The sequence below is a fragment of the Salvelinus fontinalis genome, chromosome 30, assembly GCF_029448725.1.
Source record: "Salvelinus fontinalis isolate EN_2023a chromosome 30, ASM2944872v1, whole genome shotgun sequence".
Classification (NCBI taxonomy): domain Eukaryota; kingdom Metazoa; phylum Chordata; class Actinopteri; order Salmoniformes; family Salmonidae; genus Salvelinus; species Salvelinus fontinalis.
In genome coordinates, this window is record NC_074694.1 from 9,862,366 (window position 1) to 9,875,070 (window position 12,705).

At 42.7% G+C, this 12,705-nt stretch overlaps 1 protein-coding gene across 6 annotated transcripts; it reads right to left on the reverse strand.

Annotated features, from left to right (window-relative positions):
* Positions 1 to 1,560: 1,560 nt before the first annotated feature.
* LOC129828611 (sphingomyelin synthase-related protein 1-like) lies at positions 1,561 to 11,858 on the reverse strand. Of its 6 annotated transcripts, none has more exons than XM_055889680.1 (6): positions 11,626 to 11,858; positions 9,390 to 9,971; positions 8,230 to 8,325; positions 7,714 to 7,831; positions 5,446 to 5,596; positions 1,561 to 5,192 (listed from the first exon to the last, which is right to left on the reverse strand). In XM_055889680.1, the coding sequence occupies exons 2-6, from the start codon at positions 9,950 to 9,952 to the stop codon at positions 4,885 to 4,887; spliced, it is 1,236 nt and encodes a 411-aa protein (XP_055745655.1). In that variant the 5' UTR covers positions 9,953 to 9,971; positions 11,626 to 11,858; the 3' UTR covers positions 1,561 to 4,884. The 6 variants fall into 6 exon arrangements, with proteins under 6 accessions (XP_055745655.1, XP_055745657.1, XP_055745656.1 ...); XM_055889682.1 differs by lacking the exon at positions 11,626 to 11,858 and adding an exon at positions 11,176 to 11,424; XM_055889681.1 differs by lacking the exon at positions 11,626 to 11,858 and adding an exon at positions 10,935 to 11,117.
* Between the last annotated feature and the right edge of the window lie 847 nt (positions 11,859 to 12,705).

Here is a 12,705-nt window from a genome sequence, read left to right on the forward strand (position 1 = left end):
AATTGGGGTGTGCTCGGTCCTCTTTTTCCTGTAGTCCACAATCATCTCCTTTGTCTTGATCACGTTGAGGAAGAGCTTGTCATCCTGGCACCACATGGCCAGGTCTCTGACCTCCCTATAGGCTCTCGCATCGTTGTCGGTGATCAGGCCTAACACTTGTATCATCGGAAAACTTGGTGTTGGAGTTGTGCCTGGCCGTGCAGTCATGAGTAAACAGGGAGTACAGGAGGGGACTGAGCACACACCCCTGAGGGGCCCCCGTGTTGAGGATCAGCGTGGTGAATGTGTTGTTACCTCCCCTTTACACCTCAGGGTGGCCCATCAGGAAGTCCAGGACCCAGTTGCAGAGGGAGGTGTTTAGTCCCAGGGTCCTTAGCTTAGTGATGAGCTTTGAGGGTACTATCGTGTTGAATGCAGAGCTGTAGTCAATAAATAGCATTCTCACATAAGTGTTCCTTTTATCCAGGTGGTAAAGGGCAGTGTAGAGTGCAATAGAGATTGCATCACCTGTGGATCTGTTGGGGCGGTATGCAAATTGGAGTGTGTCTAGGTTTTCTGCGATAATGATGTTGATATGATCCATGACCAGCCTTTCATGGCTACAGACGTGAGTGCTACAGGTCAGTAGTCATTTAGGGAGGTTACCTTAGTATTCTTGGGCACAGGGACTATGGTGGTCTGCTTGAAACATGTTGGTATTACACACTCAGTCAGGGACAGGTTGAAAATGTCAGTTAAGACACTTGCCAGTTGGTCAGCACATGCTCAGAGTACACATCCTGGTAATATGTTGAGCAGTCATATTTTCTCTGCACAGTTTCAGGAGGTTTGCATTTTGTTGACAGCTGGATTAGCAACTATAACAGGCTGTCAGAAACACTTCAAGAAACCTTAACTGGAAGAATTCTGCATGGTAAGGAATTACACTAACTGAGCTGTGATTAAATAAACATTTGCTGGAGCTGATCACTGTGCTGCTAGCAGAGGGCTGCAGTGTGGTTGAAGAAAGCTTTTGATGGTCAAAACAGAAACCGGTGGTCTAGCTAACTAAAAACAGTAAACACTGAATCAGCATCGTCAGAGGTCTTGACCTAAAGTGGGACTAACTAAGCTAACAAGATCAGGCTGAACAGACATGCTGGTTTTCCATAGCAGACAGACCTGGCATGTAAACTCAGTAGTAGGTTAAATCCATGATTAGACACTGGACCTCAGACACAGTGGGAACCATGGCCATCAACTGGATGGGATTTCAAAAATGTCAACTGCTCAGGATAGCTCTGAGCCGATTCCCAGAATCCGCTTAAATCCACTGCACTCTGGCTCTATCCCGTGCAGATGTGTCACCATGTCCTCTAACCGTGTAGCTAACTGAATTACAGTCTTGCCCACAGTGCTCCAGGGTGACTTTTCACTAGGTAAAGATTTAGGATCCACTTCCCCTCCCCAATACTAACTTTAACGACTTGTAGGGAACCTGCAACAAGATCAGCATATCGGGACAATGTCACACTACACTCAAACCCTTCTCTTCTGAAGAATCACATCCAAGTCACAGCATTGATGTCAACTGTTTAATGATGGTAAAGACATGTCATTTGCAGGACATTAATCAATTAACCCAATACAACCACACTGTGTGATCGCTACATTTCAAAATGGTAGCCAATTACTGCATCTTGGAGGTATGTAACATACCATTATAACCACACCAGTGATAAGGATTAGTAACAATTTATTAGAGGGGGTTAAAAGTGACAAGAACAAATACATGAAGTCATAATTCTCCTGTATATATCAAAAAAATAAAAATCATCTTAGCAGTAAATGATAGATTTGCAGTTAGCACGAGCTGGCATTAGTCAGAAGTTCGTCATTACTTTATTAGGGAGGGGGGGGGAAATAAGACTCATAGCATGTAAGGGATCTAGTAACTATTCCACAGCTGAAATTCCAAATAAAACATGGGATGGAGATGAGACTTGACACAAACCGGTAGAATCAACATAAAAAAATCTATGACGTAGAAACAAATTTGATTAAGATGAATCAAGGTGGATAACTGATTAGATTCAAGAAGTCATCAACATAAGATGAATTTGGAAAATGTGTCCTTTTTTCACCCGACTTAAATCCAATGACATAGTTCAAATCTATATTTTCTTACATTGAGTTGCCAACTTGCGTGAATTCAAATCAATTGTAGGATACATTTAAAAACTAGACGTTGAATTGACGTCTCTGCCCAGTAAAGTAACCCTTAATTGTCTTACAAAAGTGGGTTGTAACCAATACCATTAATGGCCATTTCAGATCTGATTTGAGTGACGGGGGTTTGTGTTGGTCCGAATTTGTTTTTAATGATTTGGGTGAGAGGATGATTCTGAAAAATCAATCTATACATAAAAGCACATTGTGTTTTAAACAAATATATTTCCCCACAACTGTAAACATATTCCTGTTCAAGTGTATATTGCAATATCCTTTCTGTACATCAAATATTGAATTAAATAAAACAATTCTATTGACATATACAAAATTAAATAAATTAAGACAGTCCAAGGGATCTGTGGAAGTAGTAAAACTATTTTTGTAAGAATTTATATCCTTGTATGTTAATCGCGAAGCCTGGGCATTTACTAAATTACAAGCGAGTACGCAACATCTGAGATATACAGTTCTTATAAAAAAGACAATGTTACTATAAACACCTAAAGTTATTGGCAAATGGAATGATATTTAAAAACGATTGTTCACCATTTTCCATTCCATAGTTTTGGCTGCTTTTTGCGATCTCCTTGGGGGTAACATCCCCGTTTACGGCAAGGTATAGTTCGGAAAAAGGTAGGATTAACTGAACAATACAAATATTATAAAAGGAAACCAAATATATTATATACACGTATGTGGACACCTCTTCAAATTAGTGGATTCGGCGTTTTCAGCCACACTCGTTGCTGACAGGTGTATAAAAAAAGACCACCGCCACGCAAGCTCCATAGACAAACATTGGCAGTGGAATGGCCTTATTGAGGAGCTCAGATGCCACCTTCCCAACAAGCCAGTTCGTTACATTTCTGTCCTGCTAGAGCTGCCATGGTCAACTGTAAGTGTGGTTATTATGAAGTGGAAACATCTAGGAGCAACAACGGCTCAGCCGCAAAGTGGTAGGCCACACAAGCTCACAGAACGGGACCGCCGAGTGCTGAAGCGCATACATTATAATTATTATTATTATTTTTTTTAAATGTCTGTCCTCGGTTGCAACACTCACTACTGAGGTCTGGGGCTGTTTTTCATGGTTTGGGCTAGGCCGCTTAGTTCCAGTGAAGGGAAATCTTAACGCTACAGCATACAATGACATTCTACACAATTCTGTTCTTCCAACTTTGTGGAAGGCCCTTCCCTGTTTCAGCATGACACTGCCCCCGCCCACAAAGCGACGTCCATACAGAAATGGTTTGTCGAGATCGGTGTGGAAGAGCTTGACTGGCCTACACAGAGACATTGACCGCAACCCCATCGAACAGCTTTGTGATGAATTGAAATACCAACGGCGAGCCCAGCTTAATTGCCTAACATCAATGCCCGACCTCTAATGCTTGTGGCTGAAAGGAATTAAGTCCCAGCAGCAATGTTCCAACATCTAGTGGAAAGACTTCCCAGAAGAGTAGAGGCTGTTATTGCAGCAAGAGGGCAGGGACCAACTCCATATTAACACCCATGATTTTGGAATGAGATGTTCGACAAGCAGATGTCCACATACTTTTGGTCATGTAGTTCATGTCAACATGACTAATTCAGCATTCTAGTAAAACAGCCAAAACCCACAGTAGTGTCTTAAGGAATGCAGAAGCTTTTCACACTACCCAAATTAATAAAGATAAACAAGTAACAAGACCGGTCACAACATCTGGAACTTAGATATTGTTATACAGAAATTCAGGAACAGTATCATTTGACATTTTGAAAATTTATTTAAAAAAAAAAAAAGAAGTGGGCCATACCTGTATTAGAGCCAGATAAAACCACAATAATATTATACCCTAATTTCTCAGGATATATAAATGAAGATTTTTTAAATATAATACTGTTGAATTTTAGATTAACAAATTCTATTGGACTTAAAAAATATTTTTTTTTGGTTACAATAGGCTGCCTGAGAATTCCGCTTTCATGTTTTTCCCCAAACCTCTAGCTTGCTTATTACCTTCAACGTTCCCTCAGACTGCAAGTTAAGAGCTGTTAAGCGTGGAAATGCAAGCCTGGCAGTAGCAGGTCAGTTTGTGCTTTAGCCAACTCGTCTGTTGAGTTCGCTGTCATGCCTTACACCGTAAGGCATAACAAGAGATGAGTTGACTAAAGCACTTACATCATATCTGTTACCTGGTTATTGATCATGGCAAAAGGTGTGGGAAATATCTTCAAAAATCTCAATCCCTTTTCAAATTAAGATAATTAGTCTTTAGCATGTATCCAAAACGGCACCCTATTCCCTACGTAGTGCATTATTTTTGACGAGAGGCCATAGGGCTCTGGTCTAAAGTAGTGCATTATAAAATGAGTTGTGTGTCATTTTGGACACATAGTTTAATCCCTTTCAACAGGCTGCCGTGGGACAAACGCCAGCCGACCACTAAGTCACAGAATATGAGTAGTCAAGTCTCCCGTACCCTGTCGCACCGTGGCACCGATAGGATCCTACAAGCATTCTCAGCTTGCAGTCTCTGCAGACATTGGAATATAAAGTCAATATCACACAACCACAGTTGGCAACTCCTTGAAGGCAGCGGCAGCAGCAAAAGAACACAACGGGTCTCAGAGTAAACAGTGTTAGAAGAGATCAACGTCGCGGTGGCTGCATCGCAGACCAGTGTACTCCACCTAGTACCCAATCATGCTCCTGATCATGGTGGGTTTAGAGAAGGGCCACCCGTACTCGTTGGGCACGGGGCCGTTGACGTTGCATTCGAAGAAGGAGAACATGGGGAACCAAATGCGGGCCCTGCGACTCTGCTGGTAGGCCCTGGTGTTAGCCAGCGTGTGGTAGTACAGGAACAGCCTGGTCGTGATGTAGAAGGCGATGAAGACGTCGATGGAATAGTGTTCATGGGCCGCCAGGATAAAGAAGATGCCAAACAAGTTCAGGACCCAGGACAAGGTGTGGATGAAGTTCCATCCCCGCGGGGTGTCTGTTAGTGAATACATACAAGCAGAACATTGAACAATGTGTTAGGATGGTTGAGTTTCAGTTATGTTCTGTTCCAAATCAGGAATTGAATGACAACTTCAAGTGATCCTGTAGATTGAGACAACAGTTTAAAGCTGTCAGTGGTCAGGTCTTCATGTAGTTATAGCTGATTGACACACTATGTACAGAAGTTCTTCCCACTACAGTCAATTACATCTTATAGTCTGCACCAATAAATGATATGGAACACTTACATTCTGTCACAAAGAAGTTGAGCATGGTGATGACCACCGTGTGACCACTGAACATGTAGTCCCCACACGTATGGACCCCTGTGAGGGACATTCCAAATCCACTCCATATGGCCAGAGCTCGATGCAGTTTGGCCCACATATCACCATACACCTCGGGGAAAGAGAAGGGAGTGTCACGTTTGATATTCTAGCCTGTTGAGAGACGTGTAAATTGCCATCCATAGCCTGTGTACAGCAAAGGGGGGGGGGGGGGGGGGGGGTCAGAATGTACAGCAGAGGGGGGGTCTCAGAATGTACAGCAGAGGGGGGTCTCAGAATGTACAGCAGAGGGGGGGGTCAGAGAATGTACAGCAGGGGGGGGGGTCAGAGAATGTACAGCAGGGGGGGGGTCAGAGAATGTACAGCAGGGGGGGGGTCAGAGAATGTACAGCAGGGGGGGGGGGTCAGAGAATGTACAGCAGGGGGGGGGGGGTCATAGAATGTACAGTGTTAGGAATTTTGTTAATAAATAGTTAAAACAAATTCTAGCTTTAGATAAAACTATAACAAATTGAACTCTGCATGCCTGGTGAAAAGAGATTTGTGTTGTGGGTCATAAAATAAGCAGAAAGGGTCGTTAAACTATGGTTGAACTGACCCAACTTAGCCCTGAGGTGTTTAGATAAGGCTGTGGGTAACTTTTTAGGTCTTCCATTATCTTGAGTTGTCTGCTAAAGTGGTAATAAATTATAGTGAGCCTTCAGGATAATTGATTATATGTGTCATGTGTGTGCGCTGTGAAGTTGGAATGAACTTTTGAACCTGTTTTCTATTTGTCAGGACAATGAGACTTATTCTGTAACCTATGACGTCATATCTTGTATATAATCCTGTGTTTATGATCAAATGGCAGCGTGCTCCGAGAATAAACACTAATATCTAATTTTAAAAAGACTGTATCCTGTCTATTTTATGTTAATAAGTATCTTACAAATTCTTATAAATAGACAGATTGAATTTAATTAATGAGTATATTGGAGGAATTATTTAATTCCACTAACAACAGCAGGGGGGGGTCATGTACACTAGGGGGGGTCATATAATGTACACTAGGGGGGGTCATATAATGTACACTAGGGGGGGTCATATAATGTACACTAGGGGGGGTCATATAATGTACACTAGGGGGGGTCATATAATGTACACTAGGGGGGGTCATATAATGTACACTAGGGGGGGTCATATAATGTACACTAGGGGGGGTCATATAATGTACACTAGGGGGGGTCATATAATGTACACTAGGGGGGGGTCATATAATGTACACTAGGGGGGGGTCATATAATGTACTCTATTGGGGGGTCATATAATGTACACTAGTGGGGGGTCATATAATGTACACTAGGGGGGGGGGTCATATAATGTACACTAGGGGGGGGGGTCATATAATGTACACTAGGGGGGGGTCATATAATGTACACTAGGGGGGGGTCATATAATGTACACTAGGGGGGGGTCATATAATGTACACTAGGGGGGGGTCATATAATGTACACTAGGGGGGGGTCATATAATGTACACTAGGGGGGGGTCATATAATGTACACTAGGGGGGGGTCATATAATGTACACGAGGGGGGGGTCATATAATGTACACTAGGGGGGGGTCATATAATGTACACTAGGGGGGGTCATATAATGTACACTAGGGGGGGTCATATAATGTACAGCAGCGGGGGGGGGGGTCATAGAATTTACAGCAGGGGGGGGGTCATAGAATGTACAGCAGGGGGGGGGGTCATAGAATGTACAGCAGGGGGGGGGTCATAGAATGTACAGCAGGGGGGGGGTCATAGAATGTACAGCAGGGGGGGGTCATAGAATGTACAGCAGGGGGGGGGTCATAGAATGTACAGCAGGGGGGGGGGGTCATAGAATGTACAGCAGGGGGGGGTCATAGAATGTACAGTAGGGGGGGTCATAGAATGTACAGTGGGGGGGGGGTCAACTATCCCCCCTGCGGATCGCATTCAGTTTTAACCGAGGTCCAGAGGGACACATTTAAAATTGGTTACATTTGACCGACGTCAAAATTTGCAAAAATGAATGATACGACCATCACTTTTGGAATTTGCGATGCTCTCCGACCGTCTAGCTTTCGTTTACTGTTAGCAAGCTGGACAGAGTGAAAAGACTATAGATGACTTATCAAGCTGGACAGAGTGAAGACTATAAAATGTAGGTTCATCATATCTACACAGTGTTGATTTAGTCAGTGGAGAGGTGGTACCTTTCCTGAGCACTGCAGGTGCTGTCCTGGCACTGACAGGGAGGTCACGAACATGGTGATGCAACGCAGCATAAACACTGTCCCCATGAGGCTGCACAGCCGCCGCAGCAGGATGGACCTTAAGCAGAGCAAACATTACACACATTAACATAGCACTTACCACAACTTCAATAACTAGGCCAATGGTTTTCAAACCTCTCCTCAGTGACCCTTAGAAGTTTCACAATTTTGTTGTAGCCTTAACTAGCTCACCTGATTCATGTAGTCAAAAGCCTAATGATTAGTTGACAAGTTGAATCAGGTGTGATAGTTCTGGAATAGATTGAAAACATGAAACCGTTTCCCTGGATGAGAAGCTTGAAAACTCCTGGACAATAAACTTCTATTCTACACGAATCCTCTATTCTAGTCAGGTAGACATCCTAGACACTAGCTTTCAAAAAATAAATAATAATAATGTCTAGGCTGTGTGATGAACATGTTTCCCTATGGACCAGTCAGTAGCCAGTACTCTACCTGTGCTTGTGCAGCAGCAGAACTAGCAGCCAGATATTACACAGGATGACTCCACATGCCTCTGCCATGGCAAAGGCCCATGGTATTCTAGGTACACTGTTAAAGAAAGAAAAATGGTTATAGGCTGATCTTTAAGCTGTCTGCTACAGAGCACTGTGGGTTATTCTCCCAGGCTTAGCCAACTTTATTTAAAAAAAAGGGTCACTGAAGCCTAATCGCTAATAACCTGATGAAAAGTATTAACCTATATTCAACATTACTTAACTGGAACAAACTAAAATTGCCTAGAAGATTTCTTTCCCAATTAAAGGATGCGAAGGGACACGCAGTGCAAGCGGGATAACACCTGACAAACCGGAATTAGATTCTCACAAAAGGCTAACCCTTTTACTATTTCACTACGCTGCGTCTCGACCTCAACCTCTAGTCCTGCTAGACCCTAAACATAGGGAGCTACATTTAGCCCAGTTACTGCTTAGTCATTTCGCCAACAATAATCTGCCACATTATCACACCATGAGTAAGTGGGAACTCAGCACTCGGTAAGAACAAGCCGGACATTTAAGCGCCGCCCAATGGAATTCATTGTGAACAGAAGATTAGACAATCCAAGAACACTTGATGGCACCCCATTCCTATATAGTGTACAACTTTCAACCAGGGCCTATAGAGTAGTACACTTCTTGTGAGCAATTTGGGACACACCCCGTGTCAAGCTTATAATAGACTGTTGCTATCAGAAAGTAGGGCAAGTATCACAATGTCCATCCAACAGCTTGATTGCTTGTTTTAACAGGTCACAAGATGCTGCAGGTGCACCATCATGTTTAATTTCACTATCGAGACAAACTTTCACTGTTGCTCTGAGAGCCTAATCAGGGCTGTATTCATTAAAATCGGACACTGACTAATGAATATATTTTACAACGGAAGCCATTTACACCAAACGGAAAACATTTTGCTACAAAAAATAGTTTATATTAATGAAATTCAGATTAGTTCCTCCCTGTTTGCTTGTATTTGGTTCCTTGTAACGTGTCGTCAAAGCATCAGTTATGTTGACAATCGGAAAGAGGTACTTGCTGGAAAGTCACAAGATCAAGTCGGTCTAAATGTACATACATTGCTTAGGTTGTAGGGGAACAGCATGAGCAACCCACCTGTCTAAGAAAATGTCTGGCAAGGGAGGGTAAGTGCGCATGTCCGGCACCCTCTCGTGCACGATCACCATAACGAAAGAGGTAAATCCGAACACAAACACCACATAGATGGCACTAAGCGCCGTCTTCCAGTACTCAGGGTCCAGCCTCCCGCTCCCTCCATGCTTGTACTTCCCATTCCTATACTCAAGATACTGCTCTCCAACCGGTGCTGTGTCTGTGTTAGAGTTATCGCACTCTCTACTGGAGTCTCCGTTGCAGTGCCAGTCCCCACCCGGAGGCGAGTGTCCGTCGAATGGGACCCCCAGCTCCTCCAGGATATCCAGGTTTTGTTTCTGCAGCTTGCGGAGGGACACCATCAGCCTCTTGATGTCCCCCAGCACCTTGAGTTCCAGTGGGGGAGAGCGGAGGTCGTATTCACTTAGGGTGAGTAAGGACATGCCATCCAGACGGTGCTTGTTGCACAGTAGGTCTACATAGTGGCAGAAGCCCTCGTCCTTCAGCCACTTGGCAACGTGCTTGGTGGTCCAATGCCGGATGCTCAGCTGGGTACTACTAGACATCTCCCCTTCACTCTGTAAACTGTAGAAGACAAAAAGGACAAGATTAATCTCGACTCCAAAACCAAACCTGCTCTTAAAAAGGGCGACTGCATTCCCGATTTGACCTCGTTTTAGATTTGATTCATTTAAGAAATTCTAGTGGCCGTGACTGAATTCAAACATGAGTTTGTGTCTGGGGTGTGGTTTGATGTGAGTCTCTCGCAGGTGGGAAGAGTTAGCCAAATTATTTCACCAATTAGCTTCAGCAGGCTGGTGTTTGACCGTGGCAAAGTTGGTTACCTCATTTCTGGGGATAGTCCGGGACCGTCAAATTACACAAGAAAATATTTTCATGCCGCACATCTTTTAGTTGTCTCATTAAATGCTTTCAATATTTGTATTTCTACAATTTATAATTGGTTAAGTCATTACATTTGGAGCTATTGAACTTCTAAAATATTGTCCCATGTGCATTGTGCAATTTACTGATGGTCTCTAACTAGCAGGGTTCGGTTGTTCAGCGACAAAACCGAATTGATGATTACTTGGGTGCTGCCAGCTGGATTGAAAGAAACACAAGGATAACTTACTGTACCCTTCATCCGTGACGTAACATTTTATTCCCCATCTTGCAAATCTCTGTTTTGGACGAGACTGACTTTACACTTTGTAGTCAATCTTGACACTAGAATAAATGTGTCTAACTCATGACGATGCCACATAGGCCATTTTCAAAATCAGAAACTTTTTAAAGGGTAGTCGCTCTTTAAGTTTGTCACAGGAAACATGCATATCACATTAAAAGATATGCACTGTGTGGAATAGACAAAAAGTTCCCATATCGATTGGAGGAGCCAGTACCATTTCAAAAGAGAAAACACTGCAACACTGTCATTACACAAGCCACAGAGAACTAGGCATTCACCATTTCACTGAATCAGCATTTCAGCAATACTGTCTGGTTCACTGTCTAGCATACAATATTTCTACATCAGGCACTGACTTTCCAATGCTTCAAGACAATCTTCTCCATTTCTTCCAGTCTGGTTAAATTGAAGAAAAAAGAAAAAAGCATTTTTCCGCTGAAACTTCTAAGCACTAACGTTAAGTCTAGCCTACAGTACACTGTCAGACAAACCTCTGTATATACCGAGTAATTGTGTAATACAGCCTAGTTAAAGCAAACTACTTAGAGGTCAGTGTCCCTGGCAAAACAAACTGTCCCATGTCATGTCCCCACTCACCTCTTGCAACCAGTAAAACGCAATACAGAGAACTAGTGTTGGGTGCTAATAGCACAGTCACTCATTATACTAAACAAGACAGACAGAGAAGGGTGGTGACATCTCTGGCATTAGCCAAGGAACGCTGAACTCCGTTCTCGTATATCCGCTACTCTGGCAAAAGCCTACTGTCTCCAGTAGGCCAGACAGGGGTTAGCTAGCTAGTTAGCCATACACATCTGAGAGCTTTGGCTTTAACTACATAACTAGCTAAGTGCACGAGTGACTGATATACCACCAAGCCCAGTTAGCTAGCTATCCACACAGCAAGCTATGCAAAACACATTTCAATGCTCAGAATACATTAGCTATCAGCAACGTGTACATTCCGGCATAACGTCACCAGCTTCCTGGTATGCAAACGTTAGCCTGATATGTTAGCTAGTTAGCAATCTAGCAGTAAATACTCACCGGAATTCAGACTCAACTGTTAGTTAGCTGCCGCGGAGAGTAAATTGACTATATGGCATCTCACATGAGTCTGACGAAGCTATATTTACGTTTAGTGTGATAAAACTATTGAAGCAAATCATTTCGTCCGCTGCTGGTTAGCATCTGCTTTGCTGTTGACAATACTGAAGGAGCTCCGTAAACACTGGAAGAGCCGCGCACCAGGTAGTTTTCTCGTACTGAGTCGAACGTTGCTCATAGCTGAATTTATAGCCAATACACTGACCTCTACTGGTGAAATGACAGTATCGGTATGCAGAGACAGCACAGTATGTACTCTGAAACAATGTATTGTTCATGACCAGTAAAGGAACCTAACGTCATGTCAGCCTGGTCTCAGAAACTAGACGTAACATAGTAAATGTAAATCCAGGATACTTATATTAATGTGGTATGTTATGTTTAATATGGATACATAAGACAGAAAGATATGTCGAGCAACCAAAAGGTTGTGTGTTTGAATCTCATCACGGACAACTTTAGCATTTTAGCTAATTAGCAACTAGTTACTACTTTTTTTTACTCCTAACCCTTTAACCCAACTCCTAACCTTAACTTTACCCCTAGCCTAGCTAACGTTAGCCAACTAGCTAACATTAGCCACAACAAATTGGAATTTGCTATTTTGTAACTATTTGTAAGAATTACAATTCATAATATATTGAACGAATTGCAATTTGTAACATATACTAATTGTTATTTGTAACATATACAAAATGGTTGATGACACCCACAAATTAATACATACCATACCAGACGTAACATTTTATACCATTTGGTGGATTTACGTTTACTTTGTTACATCTAACCCTGAGTCCAGGTTGCATAACGGAGCCTATATTTAAATTAGGTGAGTCACTGTTGCCAACATTAGCTCTATGTAAAGTTGCAAGACACATGTAAGATTTAAGACATAGGTCTAAGTTCAATTACACAAACAGACATCAATCAGGTCATTTTTAATTTTAGACTGAGGCGAAGGAACAACACCTGTTCCTGCCACTATACATAAGCCTAAAGCCTCAACTAGGCTAATTACCA

Bases quoted from the DNA above. Each gene is read 5' to 3' on its own strand.
- LOC129828611 (XM_055889680.1), bottom strand. From the start codon at position 9,952: ATGTCTAGTAGTACCCAGCTGAGCATCCGGCATTGGACCACCAAGCAC. The intron at 7,832-8,229 runs GTAGAGTACTGG...GCTCTGCTTAAG, and splicing joins CTGCTGCTGCACAAGCACAG to GTCCATCCTGCTGCGGCGGC. The intron at 5,193-5,445 runs GTAAGTGTTCCA...ATTCACTAACAG, and splicing joins CAACTTCTTTGTGACAGAAT to ACACCCCGCGGGGATGGAAC.